Source organism: Ammodytes marinus (genome assembly GCF_949987685.1).
Source record: "Ammodytes marinus genome assembly, chromosome: 4".
NCBI lineage: Eukaryota > Metazoa > Chordata > Actinopteri > Uranoscopiformes > Ammodytidae > Ammodytes > Ammodytes marinus.
This window is the reverse complement of record NC_137233.1, coordinates 27,779,823-27,803,995: the sequence shown is the minus strand read 5'-3', so window position 1 is coordinate 27,803,995 and position 24,173 is coordinate 27,779,823. Positions and strand designations below refer to the sequence as shown.

The window sequence follows — 24,173 nt, the reverse complement described above, 5'->3', positions numbered from 1 at the left end:
ACACATGGTTAAAGGCCGCTTGTCTTTTCACTGAGCCCAGACTGTGTTCGTACTGTCAGCCATGGACAGCTCAAAACAGCATCTACCCACTTCTATATCCTATGAATGTAGAAATACACAATCAGAACTTTTCATATGATCAGGTTTGGATTTCATGGTGATTGATTGATTGATTGATTGATTGATTGATTGATTGATTGATTGATCATTCCAACATTAAGTATGGTACGTTTATTTTGGTAGCCCTACCTTTCCCAACTTTTGACGGTGGAAATGCAAATAATTGCCTGCAGTAACGTACCAAACCGAACTGTAACGCTCAGTGGAAATTAGTCTTTAGTGGTGCTATTTGGTGGATTTTGTTACATTTGGACTGAGCCAGGCTAGCTGTTTCCCTGATTCCAAAACATAAAATTGCTAACCAACTGGTGGCTCAAGCTCAATGTTTAACGTAGTCCTATGAAAGGGCCATCATCAATCTCTCATTCTACTATTGGCAATACATTGAATAGTCGCATTTCCTAAAATGCAAGTTTATCCCTATAATATTCAAATTGTACTTTATCTTCTCCAAAGAGAATTGTTTCTTGCAGCAGGTCAGGCCAACACAAACCATACTTAGGCCTAAATAGCCTATACAAAGTCTGCCACATAAGCTACAACATGAAACCTGGAGCTATCCAGCGATCATCACAAACCAAGACATCCATTATTAAACCCATTAGAAGAAAAAAATATGTGAATAGTAGTCTTACATAGGCTCATAGGTTAAATCATTTCTAAATAAATTAGACCCTAGTTCTATAACACAACGGGTAAAAAATTAGCTAAAAAAAAACGCAATAGGCTATAGAAGGTATGTTATCATCTATAGTCTACGTTACCTATCATACATGAATTATTTCGTGACAGCATGATCTTGAACATCACTGACGACTAACAGAGATTGGAAATAGTGCAGTAATTAAACTTTATATGGCACCAACGTCCCTATGAGATCCCTCCGCACAACCACCTCTCAGTGTGAGCCGCTGCACCCCTATCCACGCTGCGTGTCCCTCCGCCTGCACCGGCCGCATCATCTCCTCCCGCAGAGAGACGAAAGGAGCAGCAGCGTCTCTTTCCCTCTGCTCCAGCTTTATGTCCGTGAGGGCTGCTCAGCGCCGGTAAAGGATATTAAATCGAAGCTCTCCGCCTAATGTGACCATCTCAATATAACTGCTTGTAAACAGCGGCTGAAGCAATGGGAGCCTTTGGAGTGGTTATAGGGATTTTACAGTGCGCGGGACTTTACATTCAACTTAATGCGGCGCTCAACGGCGAGGTGGATAATCATATCTCTGGAAATGGTAAGTTGTTTTTATAAATGCCTGTTTGCTGGTGTCAGCTTGACTAAAAAGAAGAAACTCAAATTATTATTATAATCACTCTTAGGGAGGAGTGACTGGGTGTGGTTGAGAGAATATTCACTGTTCTTGATGTGGTGGTTATTTTTTTTTATTTGATTAAGTTTATTTTTGGTGCTATAAAGATCAATAGACTATTTTTGCAGGCATCACTGTTGTCCTTGATTGGCTTAGAAGCATGACGGTTGGGGGATGAAATAAATATCACACATTTAATGTATCCACATGGAAGTGGTAGAATTTCATATTCAGGTTGGTTGAGCATTTTGCTATAACTGAATATGACGGATGACTTTTAATAACTTGTTATGAGCACGGCTACAAGAGCCACATTTAATCCCGCCACATTTAAATGGATTAGAAATGATTTTAAACAAAACCATAAACAGCATATGGCTTTTTAAAGCCTGTGTTCAAACCAAAATGTCTTTCAAGATGTGTTTAATTACTTATGCATGTTAAACAATAACAACTGTGACATAATAATACTGTTTAATAGGGCCTAAATGCCAGCACAAAATGAGCAAGTTCCCTTGGAAATAGTGATTCACTTATAGGAAATATAGGACTAGCTATATGCAATCCCCAACACATATGATAGTGGGTGTATTTAATATACATCACGACTTTCATGGTGGGCTTGTATAGATGAAGTAAACATCAAATTAAAAAAAGCTCTTGGTGTGCCTGTATGATTTGAGGAGGCTGTCCCTGACTTTGTGTTAGTTTCGGTGCTATGCCAAATACAGTCAAAGTGTTTTGTCAAATGCCGGAAGAAAACTGACTCAACTATTTCAAGGTGTGCACACTGCACATGGAGGATCAAACCTAGCCCCCGAAAGCCCCATTGACGCTTTTGAGATGTTTGAGTTAACTCTCAGTTCAGTCACACCAGGGATTTCAACTATCAACCTGTAGCTCGTAGAATCCACCTAGTTTTACAGGAGAAATCAATGCTTTTCAGTCATGGTTGAGACTAACGATGGAAGGACCAGCAGGCAGAAAATGAAACAGTCTTACAATTGTCATTCATGGTTAGAGGTGCACAGCCCAGATTTGACTGCATGTTTAGTTTGATGGACCTGAAACAGAACTTTGTAAGATAATAATGCAAGCCAATGTTAACTGTATAAACAAGACATAAAGCCAAGGGTATGTGCCTTCTGTGTTCCTAAGGAAGTGTGTGAATGAGTGAGTGAGTGTTCTGTCGGTCTGCCCCAGGGCAGCTGTGGCTACTATCGTAGTTTACCACCACCGGTATGACTGTGTGTGAACGAATTGAACCTGGAACCCTGTAAAGCGCTTTGAGTACCTTGAAAAGCGCTATATAAATCCAATCAATTATTAATTAAGACAAACTACAGCTGTGTGGGCGCCTAAAGGAGAGAGGGGATCTGCATGACACTATGTGCTTTTTATGGATTTGGGTGAAGCTACTGTACTGTGGCACCGTCACCTATACCACATTTAACATTCACAGATGGGTGCCTCTGTTTGGAACAGAAGTAGGAGGGAGAGTTTATTTTATTTATCCTCTGGGGTTGGTATTCGACAATCTACTTGGGCTCTGGGCCTTCTGGTCACTATTCTGACGTGTTGGTGTTGAACTAACATCTTGACGTGTGCTGCCATATTGTCTGTAAGGGCGTCTGACATACTGACAGAATCATGCATTCGTGATAACAATGAATGGCTGTCCAGGGGGATTCAGAACCTAGTCTGCCTTTAATCTCTAAATGTTTCTCAGACTTCCCTGAAACTACTTTTACAGTGGAAACATCGCTCTGTATCTCAACATATTAGACATGTTAGTGATTGTATTTAGGGCTGCAACTAACAATTATTTTGATAATCGATTATTAATCGATTAGTTTTTTGGTACGTAAAATGTCAGAAAATGGTGAAAAATTGATAAATTTTCCAAAGCCCATGTTGACGTCCTCAAATGTATTATGTCCAAAACACACAAATATTTCAGTTTACTGTCATAATAGGATTAAAGAAACCAGAAAATATTCACATTTGAGGAGCTGAAATCAGAGAATTTGGAAATGTTTTATTAAAAAATTACTCAAAACGATTAATCGATTATCAAAATAGTTGGCGATTATTTTAATAATCGATTAATAATCGATTCGTCGATTAATCGTTGCAGCTCTAATTGTATTCTCAAATACCTATTTTGTCGTAAAGGTCAGCATTGAGACGGCCGCTTAAACAACTTCCTTAATTATCCTTAAGACCTTTTGTTTGCAATGAAATTCACATTTGTATCAGTGTCAGCTCAGTTGGCAACTTTGCCTTCTCGGAATCGTACCTTTCTCCAGCAGCTCCAAACATAGATTTACTGTAATCTAATTAAAATGTGTGATAGCTATTTCATCACAGTGTCTCACCAGTTGTCCCTTGAGCCCTCTCTGCTTAGCAAGTTAGCTTTGGCTCGATCGCTATTAATGAACGCTTCCAATGGATTGACTGTCTTGAACAGGTTAGAAAATCAATAAGTAGCATTTCTCCCAAAGGGAGTTAATTACAATTGGCTATAATCATTTCCCTTTCCAACTCCATGTCTCAGACCGGCCATGAAAAAGGCCCCAGGATGTGGAGTCTTAAAAAAATTAAAATAAAATCCCCTGGAGAAAGGACTGTGAAGGCTTTTGAAACGGTAACCAAAAAGCCTTCTTTTTTGGCTTTTGAAAAGAGCAGCTCCAGCACCTAAGAAGAGAGTTGTGATATCCTTTAAGTAATCCTCAGCAATCAAACTCTTTGATAAATTGCCCGAGCAGAGGGGACTGAGCCGTCATGTAGAGCGGAGAGAGGCTGAATGCACTGTTCTGGAGAGTGCTTGTTAGATTCAGCCCTGACTCATTTGTTTCAGATAAGTGCATCTAGCATGGCACCCGGTCATCACCCGCACACCAGTTTTCCACTTCAGCTTAAGTGCAGACTCCAATCCCAGTGTGACACCACGCAAAAGCACATGTTCTGTGTAAAGACAAATGGCCAGGTTACATGGATCACTACCTTCACCTCATTGTGCGCCACAGCTGTCAGAGTATGACTCACACGCCATACATTTCTGTCTCACCAGTGAATACATAGCAGGAAAGCTAAGCGCGAGTGTTGTTCTTGCCGGTGTGGCCTTTTGTGAGATTTCTTTCCTTTGTACATGATCAAGGTGATGATGATTCCACACATGGTTCCATCATCAATCCTGAACCTCTTATTTTCCAAGGGCGAGACGTGGGGATGTGAGCGACTCTTTGGCAGAGTTCATCCCGTTATCCACCGTACCAGTTTCACAGTGTGGGGGCGTGTACCAATTCATTACGCTTCCAAAGTCTCTGGGATCCTCTGCTTGGAGTCCTCTTAATAAGGACGGCCATCCTAGACAGTTTGCATTGGCTTTCAATTTAAATGAGCTCTGACTGTGCAAAAGATTGTATAACTGTGCTGTCACAGAGTGGAGGATGCTAGCGGAAGCTCTGTATAGGAGAGATCAGGAGAGCAGAAGGATGGTTGAAACAATGCTCACCTAACAATGAAGGCTACGTCTAACTATTTTTTTCACAAGGGATTAATCTGGCAATTCTCTCCAAAACACGTATAAATCTATTGTTCAATATATATATTTTTTTAATGCACATAATTTCAGAGGCTAACGGGTCTTTTTCAAATTGCTTGTTTTGTCCCAAACTGAAAGATATTTCGTTGATATTATAGAAGACAGCGAAAAAAGTAATTGGGCACATTTTTCATAACGACAGGATCAGCTTTTTAAATTTGCTCTGAACCACCAGAGAGGAACAAGATAGCAAGGGCTTTTTGTCATCGGAGATTGGTCTTAAAAAACTAAAATCACAAGCACTTAAAGGTGCAGTGTGTAATATAAGTTCTAGAATGCAACACTCCCTGGGTAACCCCACCCCTTTCGAATAATAACAGAAGCTACAGTGGCCTTCAAGGACAAGAACAATTCTAAATTTTAAACAATGCACCTGATGACATTCCAACTATGACACTTTCAAGATGGCGGCACTAGGCCTTGGTCCAAAATATGCAGAAATATGGACATATGAGACCCTTTCTAAGGGAAAAAAAAATAAAATTAAAAAAAAAATAATTCAGCTATTATGCACTAAATTAAATGTACTTATGGATATTATCTTCAGAGTCTGGCCCTCACCCTGGAGAGCCTGGGGAAATTCTGTATATTTTCCGGCCCCATTCCCACGTCATCCAAAAGCCCTGAGCGCTACAGCCGTCTTTTGGATTTCCATGAACGGCTGGAGTCCTGGTGCTCGGGCAACTCTCTGGGCTATATTAACAACTTTGACTCTTTCTCTAGACACACACTACTCAAATCTGACGGCCTCCATCCCAATGCCAAAGGTATTAAAGAACTTACTAATCACTACATTCATCACATCGCATCTTGGCATAATTCGGACTGATATTTACCACAGCACGACCCTACCAAATCATCCCCCATTAAAAAAGATCTCCCCAGGGATCCTGCTGAAATATCCCCCAATTTAACTCATAACAACACCTCAAATTGTCCTTCATTCATCCCAGACATCACTGACCCCCTTTGCTCTAAACTAAATTCCCCACAAATTCTTAAATCAAGAAAGGGCTTGGGTTTTCTTCATCTAAATATTAGAAGTTTATTGCAGCATGATAAATTAGACCATGTAAAGATTTTAGTGTCCCAGGCAGATCCAGATGTCTTGATTCTGACTGAATCCTGGTTAAAGAAGAGTACAGATGACTCTATTGTGGCAATTAATGAATACAATTTATTCAGAATAGACAGAAACGCAAGGGGTGGGGGAGTGGCTGTCTATGTTAAATCCTGTTATTCTGTAACACTTTTACATGCTGTCTCTGTTCCAAATTGTTTTGAATTTATCGCGCTAGAATTATCTTTATCATCAAATGATTGTTTTGTTGTAATTGGTGTGTATAGGCCCCCTTCTGCTGTTACTAGCTCCTTAAACGATCTAGCACATATGCTCTCCAGTTATGTAAATAGAGAGGTAATTGTGATGGGTGATTTTAACGTTGATTGGCTTTCTGGTGCCTCTGAACCTTTCAAAGAAATCTGTAGCAACGTTAATCTTACACAATTAATAACTGAGTCCACAAGACCCAATCTAAAAAACCCAGCAAAATCAACTTTAATCGATTTAATCCTATCAAATAAAATAAATAAAATAGTCTCAGCTGGTGTCTTTGAGCTTGGGATTAGTGATCACTGCCCAGTGGCCTGTATCAGAAGTATTCATTTAAAAAGATCTCAACCTAAAATCATAATTAAGCGTAATTTTAAAGGGTTTAATGAGCAAGCCTTTTTAAGTGATCTCCGTCATAGTGACATTCAACTCACTACGGAAATTTCGGATGTTGAGTTAGCCTTAGACTATTTCATCAATAGTTTCACCTCAATTATAAACAAACATGCGCCCCTTAAAAAGCATAGAGTAAAAAATAGATCAAACCCCTGGTTTACAAGTGAACTGTCTGATTTATTTTCTGAAAGAAATAAAGCATGGTCTCTAGCTAGACGCTCTGGAGATAATACCAATTGGACTATTTTTAGACAATTTAGGAATAAGTGCACAGCCATGGTCAGGAAAGCCAAATCCGAATATTACCTTGAATTAATCTCCAACTGCTACTCTAACCCTGCACTATTTTGGAAAGCTGTGAACTATAATAAAAACAATTCTAGCACAGTTCCCACTCAGATCAAATTAAATGGTCACACTCTCAATGATCAAAAAGAGATTGGCTTAGCTTTTAATAAACATTTTGTAGCTGCTGGTCAACTCTTTCAAAATGGAGGTTGTACACCTTCTACAACCAGTAGTAACGTACCGCCTGTCTCTCAAACTCCTATTTTCAGCCTTGATCTTCTTCCCACAAGTGTTGTTGTAGATGCGCTCCTCGCCATCAACCCCAAGAAGTACATGGGAGAGGACAATTTGGACCCGTTTTCAATCAAGCTTTCGACACATATAATATCAAAACAAATAACCCATATTTTTAATCTTTCCATCTCCTCTGGAATAGTTCCTAAAATTTGGAAAAAAGCTCACGTAATTCCTTTACATAAAGGTGGTGACAAAAATAATCTTAATAACTACAGGCCAATTTCCAAACTCCCATGCCTGGCAAAAATTCTAGAATCACTTATTAATAATCAGTTAAAAACATTTCTAACTAGTGCTTCCATTTTGAGCCCATTCCAATCTGGTTTTAGGGCAGGCCACAGTACTGTCTCTGCTGTGACTTTGGTTGTAAACAACATTGTTACAGCATTAGACAAGAAAAAGCACTGTGCAGCACTTTTTATTGATCTTTCAAAGGCCTTTGATACTGTTGACCACCATTTGCTTTTACAGAGGCTGCATGACATTGGCTTTGATCAGTCTGCATGTAGCTGGTTTAGGGATTATCTCTCTGATAGACAGCAGTCAGTTAAACTCGGAAAATACCAATCTGAGTTTTTAACTGTTACAAATGGTGTCCCACAAGGCTCAATTTTAGGTCCAGTTCTTTTCACAATTTATATAAATAACATTGTTTCATCGCTAAAAAACTGTCATGCCCATCTATACGCTGACGACACAGTACTGTATTGCATTTCCGATTCGGTGCACCAATCTATTGAGAACCTACAAAGCTCTTTTAACACCCTGCAGGACTGTCTAGTGGACCTCAGGCTTGTTCTAAATACAGACAAAACCAAATATATGTGTTTCTCCAGAGCAAGAACTACAAATTTGAATGATTTTAATATTTTTACAAATAATGGATTTTTAATTGAAAGAGTCACAGAGTACAAATATCTCGGCATCTGGTTAGATGATAAACTCACTTTTAATTTTCATATAAAAAATCTTGTTCGTCGACTACGACAAAAAATTGGCTATTTTTATAGGAACAAAACCACCTTCCCTTTATTTAGTAGGAAAAGGATTATTGAAGCAGTTTTCATGTCTGTCCTTGATTACGGTGATGTGGTTTACCGGCATGCATCACATTCATGTCTTAAACTCCTGGACTCTGTTTTTCACTCTGCTTTAAGGTTCATCACAGGAGATGCTTATGACACACACCATTGTCTTTTATATGAAAAGGTTGGGTGGTCCTCCCTTAAAGAGAGACGTGACGCACATTGGCATATTTTAATTTACAAAGCCTTGACCGGGAAGCTTCCTCGTTATTTAACTGAATTGCTGCAAATCTCAAATGGGCTTTATCAGACCCGCTCCACTGACATGCTTATGCTTTATGTCCCACAAGCCCGGTCTGAGCTAGGAAAGACAGCTTTTAGCTTCAGTGCCCCTGACTCCTGGAACAACTTACAGCAACAAATTAAACTAAATAACTTCATATCCTTTAACCAATTTAAACAAACTATTTTAAATCTGCCAAACTCTACCTGTAACTGTTTTAATTAGGCTATATTGTACTCTCACCCATTTAATTTTAATTGCTACCACTTAATTTCACCACTGTGTAAATGTTTCAATTGTTTTTCTCTTCACCTGTTGTTGTGTATTTGATGTATTTGCGTTGAATATTGTTAATGTATTGTTGTTTTTCCTTTGAATTTGTTTGAACTCGACGTCATTGAAAATGAGGGTCACCCCTCAATTGGTCTCTCGAGGATAAATAAAAGTTAAATGAAAATGAAATGAAATTATAATTACTTACTTAAAAGGCAGGGCAGAAAAACATTCCCAAAGTGAGACACTAAGCAGTGAGCCTGACAAATTTTGTTTTCTCTGGGCCCGTATTACCTCTGGCAGAAATAATCAGAGCTGCTCAATCTGGCTCAAACGGGCTGGGATAGTAAACCACTCTGACATAGGGTTTTAATTAAAGGTACTGAGAATATACTGTACCCTACATTCGGGATGAGGTCCTGGTTATTAAGTTCTCAAAGAGTACATTTAATTAAAATATGTATGTATTTATATATAGCTGGTGATACCACTGACTTTGATAGGGAAACCAGGGTTCGATTCCTGGTCAGGGACGGGGGGAAATGTAGTGAGGTGTCCCAGGCAAGACCCTAAATGCTAACTGCCTACCTCCAGTTGTAATTCACTTTAGAGACAAGCGTCTGAAAAATGTAATCTAATAATTTATCAAGATTACAATGTTCCTGCTGCTTTAACGTATTACGTCGACCCAGGCCAAACTGATACAGCCTTTATTCAGCTCCCAGTGTAGTCCTTTGTCTGGCTGCAGATTGGACACATCCTGCCTTGCGAGGTGCTCTAAGCATCTTGGTCACTGCTGCACTCAACTGTCTCGTCTCATGAAAACACACACACACCATCACTTAGAGCTTCTCAAGGGCAACATAACCGAACGGAACATAATGTTGTCTTTCATCCCACGGGAGCCCAGATGGAGTACATTGTGCATTCTCAAAAAAGGGCCCTGAGCCTTGGTGTGTGTTGTCAACAACACATGCTACTTCGTGTAGCCACACACACCGGGAGGAAACACAGAAAGAGCATCTGAGTCTCGGGTCCCAGGGGCTATGAAAAATTCACTCTTCAGGTCCGGAGCATCAGCGGCAACAGGCAGAGAGCAGCTTGCTTGATTACCGGCTCCGTTCTTAATTCATTATTTTACCTTCCACCTTGAATGGAGACTGAAGGTCTCGCAGCAAGCGATTATTTCCCCAAGGAGTTCTCCTGCCTGTTTGCCCCACCGACGATTCTGAAACACAAACAGCTTTATTGACTTACTGGCAAACCCCCAGAATGCTTTGTTGTGTTTGTCAGTGTTATTGTTTCTTTTCCTCATATTATGCTTCTAGGTTGTCACTTGTGCAGAAATGTCTTGCCGCAGAAAGTGTGTGTGACAGCTGTATCCCATTTAGAACATTTGACTCGTCTGATTGCCTGTAGCTAAGCGTTGTAGCAGCTCTATAAAAATCCTGGTTTAATAAGAATGCAAAAGCTCAATAAAACTGACTTTATGTGGCTGCTAAATAATATATAATCATTGGTATGGGGGGCGAGTTGTTGTTGCCTCTAAATTAGAACAAAGTGCCGTAGCCCCCGGAAGGTTTTTCCAATATTCACTAACCAAACATTACTTCTCTATGTAGTGTGTTATCTGCATGCAGGATTAAATCTTTTTAACATCAAGATGAATATCTGCTGCAGATCTCTTGATTCCAGCAGCTTTTTTGTTGTATCATCCAGCCAGCGTTTCCTTGGAGATTCCCTGATTATTAAAGCTATTCATCAACTTAGTGTAATGCCTCTTCCCTCAGGGATTCTGTTAGTGGGCTATTTACATTCACCTTGGCAGTAGTTACAACGTTAAGCCGGCTTTTTATGTCTCTGTATTTACTGTGTCTCATTTTTTTTATTTTACTTTGTAGTGAATAATTTCTTCTCCAAAGTGCCCTACGGATGTGACTTAAATGGACGCATTGGGTTAATGACCCTGATTTTATTGGCTGTCCCCGTAAAGTGGCACAGCTTTTCAGGTGAAAAATGTTTGCACTTAACCTATAGAAGGATTTTTATTTTTTATTTTTTTTATACAATTGTTCCAGCTACCGTGGCTTTGCTCCAAATGCCTCTCCTTGTCCTATTATTACACTACTTTTTCTTGACTGTAAGGTATGTGGCAACGTTTTCCAAATTCTAGGATTTCATCCACAGGAATTACAAGCATTTGTTCAAAACATTCATCCCTCATTTGTGTTTTCTCCTCTAATGTCAGAAGCATCCAAGTGGAGAAAAAAATTAACAGAATTTATTTTCCACTATATTTTCCGTTCTTTGTTAGAGGAGCATTTGATTCAACACTGTCATGTTCAAGTATAGTGGAGAATGTTGTCGATAAACACACTCACTCCTACAAGGCTGTGTGTGCATTTTACCTGCCCTCTTTATTTTCTTGCCATACGAGGACATTATTCCAGGAGAAATCAATACTGTACGCAATTATGTTCATCTGTGGCGCCTCCGCAGTCTTCCCTGAGTACCATGCTAGCATGTGGTTTGAGTCATCACACAGATGGACAGTGCATTTGAAGAACACCCTCGGCTGGAGTGAAAGGTATATTTTGAATTTGAACAGATCATTACAAATCAAATGGAAAAGAACAGCGGTTCTTAGAAGGTTCGGAAGGTGAAACCAACTGCAAATGGGAACTAAACTGCATTCAAGTCAATTATTGTAGAATGTAACTACTGCTTGTATTTGCGATCTGTTAATCTTTAAGTCTTCAGCAGGAACAAACTGAAGGAAATGTTGACAGACAGACTACCACATTGTTGCTGTTGGTCTTTTCATGTGAGTTAAAATAATATAGACACATCTAGAATAGCATAACCCTCATCCTTTAATTCTTTGACAAAGAAAAACAGAAGCGTGCAGCGTTGGTGACAAGCTTACCCTGCAAGCTTCTGTCTCCTGCTCTCTCGTGCACACAAGCACACATGGACAAGCCAAGATACGGGTGTCACACTTGCTTCTCGTCCATGCTAATAAGCTCTGTAATTTAGTCATCTTCAAACAGCTCAAGCCCCCTCCATAGCAGGGAGGGAGAGGGGAGAAAGAAAGGATCGATGACCTCACACTGGCACTGGGTTTATCCCTCTCATCTTGCCTGAGACCCTAAAGAAAATATTTTGGAGTAATCTATTTTGGGCTTGAGCAGTGAACAAGCATTTTCTTAAGTTGTCCACACAGCATATCTTAATTTGATTATTTTTCCCTTCTCATTTTAATAAGGCTTTGGTGGTTAGCAAGCAGCCACCTCTGTTTTCTCATGGCCAAATTTCTTGTGTTGCTCTCTGAGCAATAAAATTAAACATGCCAAGGAGGGCCACCTTAAAAATGCATGTACTGCACCTTTTCAAACAAGAGTCCCCTGCTGCTAACAGGAGACTGTTCTGACCGGACTTCCTTTATAACAATCTATACTTAGAGAAGGCCAAGTCAAGCAAACTATTTGTGTGCCATATATATGTAAATAAACACAGTTTATACAAATATGAATATATACTGTATATAGCATTATTAATGAGACATCCCAGTGTGCTTGACATTTTCCTGAAAGTCAATATTCACATCAGGAGCACTCTTCCACTCTCTTTTCTGCCAGTGCGGTGCCATGAAAACTTACCCGATGAGTCAGCTTTTGTGTTGATTTAGCATTCTACCAAGGTTATGGGATTGATTTCTTGTGACGCAGCAGTGATTAAAGTCAGGAAACAGTTGGACGTGTGCTGAGGAGGCTTGTCAGGGCCCGACATGGGCACAACACTCAACCGGTCTGACAGTCTGTTTGTCAACAAGTCGTGTTCCACAGGCAGCTTGGAGCAGGCGCCTGCATAGCAAACCGAGAGGCAATTTGACAACTGTCGATCGATATAGGCGATAGGAGGAGGAGGGGGAGAGACGAGAGAGGCATGAAGGTGCTGCATTTCATTTGTTAGGGCACCGCATAATGTGCTGGCTAACCATTTAGGATGAGGGGTGAAGAACTCTATGAGTGTGTCTGTCACTCAAAACAACCATAACATTTGTGACATTAATACAAGTTTTACTTTACATGATGTTATGAGGTATTCTCCAATATGCAGATCAGGCTGAAGACCGTACGTTACAAACTGCACCATTCAGATCATGAATTGAGGCACATATGAAAACCTTCTTGATAAAAATGAATTGTGGCTTGTGAGTGTTGAAAGATCTTATCCAATTGACCAGTAAGGGATATTTACTTGTGGTGAATATACGTTTCAATGAGAAATAAAGAAAATCCATTCTAGTGAACCCTTTCACATTGACATGCTACTTCCTTAGCCTCCACACTGCCTTGGTTGAAGCAAGAATGCAGGTGGAATTACATTTAGGTCACAGGTATTCCATCACATATACTTTCTCTTTATTCATAAACATTGTAATCACTCCTGAGTCCTGATTCTCTACAGACTTAACAATCATTTTAACACAGGTCTCTCAACCACCACATGAAAACACATTTGGGATCCTCCCTCAGGTTAGTTTTTTCTGCAGACAGTATGTTTGTACCAAAATTGAGCCATGTTTCACTGTAATTAATGGCTATCATTTTGGGTTAAATCGCTCCTCGTCTGTATTTTATGTCCTCGCTTTCCCAAAGGTAATGTTTCCTGGTGTAAGGGGATGCTGATCACTGCAGTTTACAATAAAGGAGGTCTCCTTGCACCTCAGAAAATTGCCTCCAGCAATAAAGATAAAAGCGGAGTGAGTGCAAGGGAGTTTGAGGTGTAATGGTAGTGTTATAGTTTATTAGATTCCACTTTAACTAGTTTTTTAACGTCATAATAAAAACAGATTACATTCCTGGATTTCTGTTTTACATAAATCAATCACACACACCCACATCATTTTTAATAAAATGTTACATTTTCTGTTTAAAATATGAATCAAATTTTGCATTGAAATTCAATCATGAGTTTAACATTATAAAGTAAAGACATACGTATGTTCTTGCATTCAAAATAAAATGTTTTGTATTTACAAATCTTTTTGTAGTGGCTTATGTTTGTGGCTAAGACTATTGCTATCACCTTCATTGCTTGCAGTGGGACACCAGAAAAATCTGCTCTTTATTTCACAGTAAATAACAATGCAAAATAGTATGCAAATGAGCAAGTTACCAACATAAGCAGCCCCCCAAGAAATCTGCTCACAATTTTGAGCAATGTTGGACACAGTGTGGCGTACAACAGATGGAAGTATTATTTGCATACTGATTTGATTTGATCTATATATATATATGTCTTTATGAGGCACATGATTTTTCCCTTCACTGGAAGCTAATCAGTGAAAAAAAGGTAATTATTATATGATGGAGACAAAGAGAATAACATTTTGTCTGTGTGATGAAAAAAAAATTCAATTTGTATGATTCTTTCCGCATTTAATGTTGGAAGAAATGTTTCTGTCCTCTTCTTCCATCTGGTAAAAGGAGTTCCTATGTTTTCCTTTGTTCTTTTTGGAATTGCTCTGATTTCCAATGCTTGGGCTGTGTGTTTGGAAGAGATACATCTGCTTGTGCACGTGTGTAGGTTCTAGATAAATGTCGCAAAACAATCATTGGAGAAGCTCTTTTCTGCCTCACATGGCAATCTACGCCTACACCTTGTCCCTTATGGCCTGCATAAAACATGCAGCGGAAACTCACAGCAGCACATTTGTGACGTTGTTCACCACAGCTTTTAACAAGCATTTAAAAATCCACACGCATACGCTGTGTGTGTGTGCTTGGCCACAGGGCACCACACACAGAGAGACACACACACACAGGCCAAGTCTCCCAGGAGGCCGAACACCTGCCAGAGCCAGTGGGCAAGGCTCCAGGAGATGTAGGGAGCTACTCTGAGAGTTGGAAGCATCCTTTTATGCCAGACGCCAGACAGTGAGAGAGGAACAGTGAGGCCAGGGAAAGTGGTGTGTGTGTGTGGGGGGGGGATTAAAGGAGGGAGGAAGGTGAGGGCACAGGGGAGGCTAGTGAAAAGTACAAGGAACCTCTAATTGGTAAGAAGTAGGAATGAAAAGGTAATAGAAAAGGGAAAATAGAAACGCAATGTGTTTTCAACAATGAGTGGAGCAGAATTTGCGGGAGATGTTGTGCTGAGTTGGAGAGAGAGAGAGACAGCAGCACCAGCAGTGAAAAGAAGCTAAGAAAGGATTTAAAGAAGAAGAAGAAAAAGGGTGGAAAATTGAGAAAAATTCTTTACGTTTGCAGAAAATGGGGGTCTTACTGTGGCTGGCTGTGGGGATGGATAAGTGCAGGAATTACCTTGCAGCCATAAGCCTGTCCTGCTGTATATCTCTGGACTCACCAGTGTATTGGAGGGCTCCCCGTGCAGCTCTCTCCTTGAATCGACTTTGACTTCACACACGCTGTGGTTTGGAAATGGCCGTGGGGACTCAGCTGTGTAGCTTCATTCATTCTACACCAGTTTGCCCCGTATATTATATCATTATTGTAAGTTATAGAAAAGGATAGTTTCTCACAACAAAAAAGGTATAAGCAGTTACTTTTTTTTCTTTTTATTTTACTAACAATGACATAAGTGTGAAATCAAAAGCACATTTGGTCTTGATTAGTCAATTGTTAAATCTATATTCAAGAAAATATCCCCCATATCCAACAGAGCAAGACAGGGCTGCCAGGATTAGCCTACTTCCACACCATAGAGAATATAACTTGAATACAGAAATTGAACTTGAACTGTAACCTGTAACCTCACAGAAAAATGTAACATGAAATACTCATAGACCCAATGCTGGTTTAGTATAACACTAGATAGAAGAGCTAGACCTTATACTTGTTTATTGCCTCTCTGTATTATATTGGCCAGCATAACAAGACATTGCACTACAGAAACAACATCATTACAATTGCATAGTTTCTCCACCAGAGAGCACAAACAAGTTTATTATTTAATTGTAAAATACCCTGCCATATGTTGTTATCCGATAATATATACATAAATATCAGTATTGGCATTAAAAAAACAGTAGCTATTGGTTGAGCTTAAGTAGACTAAGAAATATAACTTGTTTGCGTCTCATGTTAGCAGTACATAAACATACTGTTTTGTTGGTTCCTTAAAGTGTTGCTCTTATATCTTTTGTTTCCATTAACACTCTTAAAACATCAGTCTTCCTACGACCCTATGCCAACTTCAATATGCGGAGAGATTCAGAGCTTGACTGGCCAAAGGTGGGCTATCTATCACCGGACAATCACTGTTTAAGGCAGGGTTTAAGCAAACTGCATTGATGATAGGAATTGAATCCATCAATTTTCTCTTTGCCAACTAATCAGGGAAACTATATTTTTCCTTCGGCAATTTCCCATAAAATCCCTTTTTTGTTCTCACCCCTTCCTGTGTCTTTCACTGTGTCTCACAAACACCTTTTTTTCTACGGTAACAACACAGCCTGTACTAAATGTGACAGACGCAGCTGTCTGCCGCTATTGTATCTTGATGAGAAAAAAAAGAAAAGTCCCAGCGCTTACGTCGAAAACTAAGAAAACTCAGATGATTGAAATGCCACCCTCTGTTGTATTGCTCATATATTTTATGCAGAGTGAAGTTCTACAACTATTTCGGGCTCCAGCTCCGGCACCATATGTTCAAAACACATTATTGCAAGACATCGCTGTGAGTTTTGTCATACCCTCTGTGCTCCCTCAGGCATCCGGGAGGAGAAGTGTCATTCTTTAATCATAGGATGTAGAGATGAAAATATAAGAAATATGAATACAACTGAATGAGATGTTAAACTTTAGTTTTTACTTAATGTTAATGCTGCTATACAAAAGAATAATCCTTGACATGAAGCCATTATAGAAAATGGCTTTTGCTCAGAAATAATGTTTCAAGAAACAAAGGCATCAAATCTCCATTTTATCTCCACTCTGCTCCTTCGGGGTGTTTTTCAGTTTGTGTTCTTTGTCCTACCAGAGTGAGAGCTGTTAGTGGTAATCAATTGATTGAGAGACTTTTTTTTTTTTTTTCACCGGGTATTGAGTTAGCCAGAAATAATTGGCTGGTTAAGATAGCAACACACAGTCTGTAGATACTTTCTGTGTGCTCCTCAAATGTATTATGTCGTGGTTACTTACGTCACAGTTTATTTTCTGGATCCTTTATAAACATATTTTCTCCTCTGATGCTATTTATGGATCTCTTTGACTTGGAGAGATTGTGTCGCTTTGTTGTCCTGAAATACTTTCCTGCCATTGGGAGGAAAGATAAGCATTGTCAGATGAAAGGGATTTGTCATGCCAGCTGTGATTTACAATGGCATTGGAGGAACATTTGCCACTACGGAAATGTGGTCAAAAAAATTCAAATAATCCCACAAGATGTTTTTTAGACAGTCATACAGAAATAGAACAATCTTACCCAGACAAGCATCTATTTGTGTGCTTCGATATCTTGTTCTCTAGCTGTCTGTTTCCTGTTCTCGTATCCGTCCTGTTTATGTAGTGATAGTTTGACCGTTCATAATGAAAACAGTCAAACAGCAGAAGAATCAAACATGAAAACCTTGTAAGAAATGCTTGTGAATTGTCTCTAGGGTTTTGTGCGTGCAGATCATTAAAGTCGATTGATATAAATAGGTTTCATAATTCATACAGTGACGCACGTTTCCAACTAAATATATAACAATATATATATACATATATATATATATAACAACTGCAGTAATTAAAATTAATGAACCACTTTTCATGTTTGCTTCTTAATGTCAAACATACCTTTTATTGCCATCCTAGCATCTAGGAAAGGGAAAAGAAATACCCTTTTTGTGTGTGTTTTATCCTCAATCCATTTAAATAGTGTGGTTAGTTCATTTTGTCTTCATTTAGCATTTGTTAAATAAGCTTGTCAGTGCTCCCTGGTGGACTATGTAATGGGGACACTGAAACGAAATTAGCTCAAAATCTAATTTCACATTCACTCATTTGACAGGTATGGCGCCTGGCTGATTTATCGGTCTGGCTCTATAATCGAATGGCAATCTTGAAATCCTCAGGTTGAAGTTAGTGAGTGGAACTTGATTACGGATTTTTTCTTATAATCACGTCATGTATTTATACTTCAGTCAGTTGTTTCCAAAGTTACATAGACAAGCTTCAGGCCACTTGTTTTATAGCACACCTCTCATGGCCCACCTGCAGCCAACAGGTCTGCCCTCTGTTCTACATGAGGGCTGCATTTGAGCATGGGTTTCAATCTAAAACTAGGAGCTCAGTATGCTTGCCTTTCATCTTATTTGACAGCGTCCCTAATTAGGAGTCATGCTGTAAGATTGGAGAAGGGACAGGACTGGAGAGGTGCATTGAGTTTGACAGAAATGTATCCTCATCTCACCTCACCCTAGTATTTTTCAATTTCGGGAGAATTTGCATAATAGAGAAGAGCTAGATAGAAAAGTGTAAGAACGAGTTATTCTCAAGAGGCTAGAGTGTGTCGGTGCTTATATAATAGACCTTTAAGTTGGGCTTCTGCGCGTGGGCTGCTGTCTTTTCAACTGCATATACCTCTCCATCCTTCTTTCTCCTCTTTTTTTTCTCATCACATCCTACTCCTTTAGGCGTTCACCTGCTCCATTGTCCTTCTTTTTCTCTTTCTCTATAGCCTTCTTGGCCTCTGTCCGGCTCTGCAGCACAGTCCGTACAGTATACGTCTGCCCCTGACAAATGGGTCTGCTGCCTGGTCGAGAGCGGCGGTGCATCAAGGGCACAACTCCTGAATGCCCAGTCTGTCAAACGACACCAAAAGCCCTCTCTGCTTTTCCTCTTCCTCTGCCTTTTTTTCCTGACCTCTTCCTGTTTATCATTGAATCACTGTATGTGCACGTGACCGAGTCAATGTCAACTACAGATACAATGACTTCTGCTCTATGCTAACCTGATCTAAATATTCTCAGTCCATTTGTCTTTTGCAGGGTCCCATTGTACACTACAAGCCTATAGCATTAATCCGCTGACAGAAAAAGTGAGCAACTAACTAACAATTGTTGTGTTTTTTATTAGTAGCTCCACGCTACCAAGTGTCCCGGCAGGTTGGAAATGCCCAATTATTTTTTGGAACAGAGACAGGAATTTGGTCTAGTTGATTAGATGCAAACAAATAAAAAATAAATAAATAAACAATCTGGAAACTGGAAGATGCAAACAAGCTACAATATCTCCAAATAGATCAAAACAAAAACAAGAAAGAAAGAAATGAATGCAATAGCTACAAAATGGCCTCTCTTCTTGAATAAAATAAAGGGAAATGCACTCAACAGCACAAAAGAAGCAATTACTTGTTCGGCACTCTTACTCCTGTAATAGTTCTTGAATATGCTCATATATAATCAATGCAATCAGGGAGACTGAGGGGGAGGGAGAGGAGACACATGAGATGAGGAGGAAGTGTGTATTTGGTTGGTGTGGCAATGCGCCTCAACGTGGTGTGATACTGTACATTTACATTTAATCAATGCACATTTCAGATGGTTTATGTGCACTAAACTTTGACTTATAATTAGAATGGTCTATAATGTATGAATATTGCCTGCACATCATTAAACTGACCAACATTGGATTTCACCTCATGGTTTATAACATTAGCATGGTGTTTGTAATGATTTTATGTAATTGTACAAAAGAATTGCGAAGTTTAATTTCATGTCATTTCTGACTACTAGTGTCTGGGCAGTTTTTTCTTCTTCTAGCCGTACAGACAGTATTGTAGTAATATATAGCTAGTAATGTAGCCTACATTTATAATTATTTTTTGAATTAACTTGTCACTCAAATTGATTTGATCTGAGCTCTGAAAATGATTTACTGTAGCAGTAAAGTCACATTTGTAATATCTCAAACACAACCCTTTTTTCTAAAGATGTATTTTTGTGGTATGTATTTTTCAAGCTTTTTATTAGACAGTATGTAGAGATATTTTTCTATTAATTGTTCTATTCATTTCTTATCTGTCTTTATTCTATTTCATCACAACCACCAGAGGGGGCTTTTTTGTGATTATTAATATTTTTAGTGGTTGTGAGTAGGAAAAAATAATAAGTTTGAATGTTTGTACAGTGTGTTTCAAGAAATAATAATTTTTCTGTATTGATATATAGGTGTATTAAGTTATTTTGATGTCTCTATTTTGCTAGAGCATCAGTAGACCACACAGATTACAATGTGTTCGCCCTGCAAACATAATGAATACAAGTGAGTCAGCTGATATGTGGTGGCAAATGTGCTGTTATGTTGAATAATTGACCGTTGCTGGGAACCAATCCAGAGAAAATGATATTCTCAGTGTAGGTGGTCAGTCTGCTGTGCGTGGGATTGAAGCACAATGACACTCCTTAATTAGTAGATTGGTACAATGTTCAGCCTTGGCTTCTGTGCCATCGACAGAAGGATAATAACTACTATCATGACCATCTTTGAGCTTCTGCCCTGCTTCCTTTAAACAAAGAATAAATGCAATTAAATAGCTTAAATAGCTGTGAAATAGCTTTCTACTACAATATCTGAGGAAATGCGGGAAAGACTATGTGAAAAGAACTGTACATGTATACTGTTGCTAATTGATTATGCATGATGGTTCAAAACCCAAAAATTGTCACCAAGTAACCTTAGCAACAGTGTCAAGCAATGGTTTGTTGAGTTGATCATTTCTCATTGCTATATTTACTACTAACACGTTACACACATGCCAGGCAGTTTTTTTTTCATGCTGAAGTGTGATGCAGCTACTTCGCCAGTGAAATGGTGTCTCTACGGAATAGAAGTCACGCGGATTTGTGTGATTTCTTAAGCCATGCATCATTTTCTCTAAACTTTTCTGTGACTTTCTTTTTCTCTTGCAGCCGTCTTTACAGAGGTGCCACATGACATCACCACGCAGAGCGGTGAGGATGTAGAGATGGCCTGTTCCTTCCGCGGGGCAGGCTCTCCATCTTACTCCCTGGAGATCCAGTGGTGGTACATCAAGGACCACAAAGACTGGCAAGAAAAGTCTGACCAGATGGCTAATAATGTAAGTAGGGGAAACGGGTATTTTTCTCGTTGGGAGGACATTGAAAGCTCAACTAATGACATAAAACAAATAGAAATTGTGATGTGTTAAAGTTGCTCCGAGGAACGTTCAGTCTGTGTTAATTCTTCCACCCCTTTTGGACAAAAGCGGTAGTGTTTTTACTACGCAGGCTGTTGTTCTTGGGTGTGCGTACCCATGACAAAAGCAAAACTATATACAAATTGCGTTCTTTGCACTGATAGTCTCGTTTGATTGTAGATGTTATTCATGATCATCAGAGGAAAAAATATGTTTTAGAAATATTTAAAGTTCCCTGTAGCATCTTTAAATATACAGTATATAGACTTATTCATATTACGGGGGGCATCTTACTTAACTAAACAACATATTGTGTGGTACCCACTGAAAATGGGAAAAATGGGAAGAAATGGGACTTATTTCCTATATCATAAAACGCTTATGGTAACTGCTTGACAGCAGCTCAAGCACAAGATATGTGAGGGATGTTATATACAGTAACTCGAAAAATCCTGATTTTAGAAACTTTCTTTTTCAATCTGTTTTGGAAAGTGGAATCACAAAGTCCATTTTCAGCTGTACTTTTTAAACTTTCTTGGTTTAAGTTATTCGGTCAGACCTAAGTGACCCTAAAGCTTACTGTATCAGGTAGAGGGAAATGCAATATTAGTGATGGCACAAACCCCCTGGCATGGAAAACGAAGGGATAATTGCTGATTAGCATTTGCACTGGGAAAACAGGTTGAGTCTCTCCCGTCATGGGGGAACTCAGGCTCCCCTGTTGTGCCTCTAGACACTATAATTGGCACTGAGAAAGAAATAGATTTTCAAAATCTCTCTCTTCTCAATGCATAATTCATACCTACGCCCAACAGAATACATCTGTGCCTCTGCATACACATTCACACACGCATACACACACACACACACACACACACACACACACACACACACACACACACACACACACACACACACACACACACACACACACACACACATACGTGCACACACACACACACACATACACAAACACGCACACGCACACACCCACACACAAACACTCCAGCTCAGAGGCCTACGTGCTTGGTGCTGTGTGCTCATACACTCACCTTTAAGCATGCAAATATAAGCATACATACACACACACACACACACACACATAAACCTCAACCAGAGATAATGTTTACTACAACATATCAACAATCCAGGGAAGTTTTGTTTGGAAAACTGTAGAAAACATCGAACTTTCTTTTACACTGTGAAGTTTTAAGTAAATGAAATCTGATATTTATAGCACAAGCTTTTATTTTAGGAAAATGCAACTTCAATCAAACTTCTGTTGCTAATGCGTCATCCCTTTTTCTGTGCAGGTTGTCCCCCTGGAGGAAACGTCTAAAGATGCCACCAAAATTAGTGTGAGTCTGATCTTACATCAACTGTCAATTAGCAGAAAGTGAGGACAACATCAAAGCAAACTAGATGTATTTTTACAGTTATCATGATGAATTTGAAAGTTGTCCAAACATTCATTTAACTCATGTTAAAGATATGATGTGTAACTTTTTCATGAAAAATGAATGTCCATTACATTCAAGCTATCATGTAGTTGCACTGATAGTGTTGTTGTATGTACTCCTCTTTACCTCCTATTGGGGACCAACATAAGTTACGCACTATAGCTTTAAGTTCGGACAAAATGTGGATCAGAATGATAGAGTCTTAGCATACATTATCTTTTGTCCTCATCAGGTGGTCAAAGTGGCCGGCAGCAACATCTCCCACAAGCTCCGTCTGTCCAGCGTCAAGCCGTCAGACGAGGGCACGTATGAGTGTCGCGTCATTGACTTCAGCGGAGACATGACGCAGCACCACCGTGTCCGCGCCTACCTCCAGGTGCATTCTGGGAGGAGTCAGGAGGGGCCGGATGGCGTCAAGCTGCAGGTAGAGCCAGGCCACCGCTCACAGGGGAACCACCCTCACCCCCACCCCCACCCCCACCCCCACCACCAGACAGTGGGCAGGGAACTGAAGAGGAGATCGGCTGGCAGCACCACTGACTGTACCGACAGCTGTGTGCTTTAGAGTGGAAAGGGTCTGCATGTCTGTCTGCATGGTCATGACTTATCTCTAAAGATGGACGGTCATCAACATACACACACACACACACACAAACACACACACACACACACGTCACCACAGAGTGGACTGGAGCCTTTGTGTTTTTGTTTGTCTTTCTTTAATATATTGCTGTTTAATGCCAATGTTTTATTGACAGTACATAAATGATTGTGTTCGGTTTGTTGCTTTGATGTCTGTCTTTGCGCTATATTCTGCCGCGTTCAGGTTACGTTACTGTGACAGTCAGGCTGTAATAACAGAGGACCTTTATTTAGTTATTTTATCTAAGAGTTATTCTTTCAGTGTTCGGGCACCAAGAGTTACGGTACGGTAGCGATGGAGAGTCAGATCGATATAGATATCATGAATAATAAATAGGAAAAACTTGGGGTTCACGGATACACACAGAACAGACAATTTACTTTGCAATGTGCCAGTTCCACTGTATTTTACAAAAAAACGTATATGCCAAAAGCTGCAGGATTTCAATGTAAATGCTCTCTAAGGAATACTTTTTCGCCTTTTTCATTTATCTGAGAACCTATTCAATTTAAAGTGCATTGATTTAATTTATGTAATCTTTGTTTGAACACTATCTGTATTAATATTTCTATACCATGACTAGAACGTTTGTCAAGCTTTTCAAAAAACAACGTATGCCTTCATTACATCAAGGTCAAATTGTATATTCTCACTTGACGCTGTAGACTTGCACTCTTCTCATTAAAACAAAGTTCAGTCTGTGCTACTTAACCAAATTATATAATAGAAACAACTACAGTATTTTATTCTCCCCAATATGTTGTCATCAAGGTCTCCATCACAGTATAGCTTTTTAGTCTAAACTTTTACAGAGTTTGTCATTTTAACCACGTTCTCCTCTTGTGGTTTGTTCTCTGTTTGTTCTCAGTGCTGCTGTTTGGTATCTGTTCTGTTAAATACATTGATTTCAAATGAATCAGACGACGTCTTTTTTTCACTGTGATACTGCTATTTCAGTGTTTTTAATCAATATTTC

At 39.4% G+C, this 24,173-nt stretch overlaps 1 protein-coding gene across 1 annotated transcript; it reads left to right on the top strand.

Annotated features, from left to right (window-relative positions):
• The first annotated feature begins 1,176 nt into the window (after positions 1–1,176).
• On the top strand, positions 1,177–24,081 carry vstm2lb (V-set and transmembrane domain containing 2 like b). Its single transcript, XM_080025648.1, has 4 exons — positions 1,177–1,349; positions 20,847–21,016; positions 22,408–22,452; positions 22,787–24,081. The coding sequence occupies exons 1-4, from the start codon at positions 1,244–1,246 to the stop codon at positions 23,117–23,119; spliced, it is 654 nt and encodes a 217-aa protein (XP_079881774.1). The 5' UTR covers positions 1,177–1,243; the 3' UTR covers positions 23,120–24,081.
• The last annotated feature ends 92 nt before the right edge of the window (positions 24,082–24,173 follow it).

Excerpts from the sequence above, each read along its gene's own strand:
- vstm2lb (XM_080025648.1), top strand. The coding sequence starts at position 1,244 with ATGGGAGCCTTTGGAGTGGTTATAGGGATTTTACAGTGCGCGGGACTT. Across the intron at positions 1,350-20,846 it reads TAATCATATCTCTGGAAATG|CCGTCTTTACAGAGGTGCCA; the intron begins GTAAGTTGTTTT and ends TTTCTCTTGCAG. Across the intron at positions 22,453-22,786 it reads AAGATGCCACCAAAATTAGT|GTGGTCAAAGTGGCCGGCAG; the intron begins GTGAGTCTGATC and ends TGTCCTCATCAG.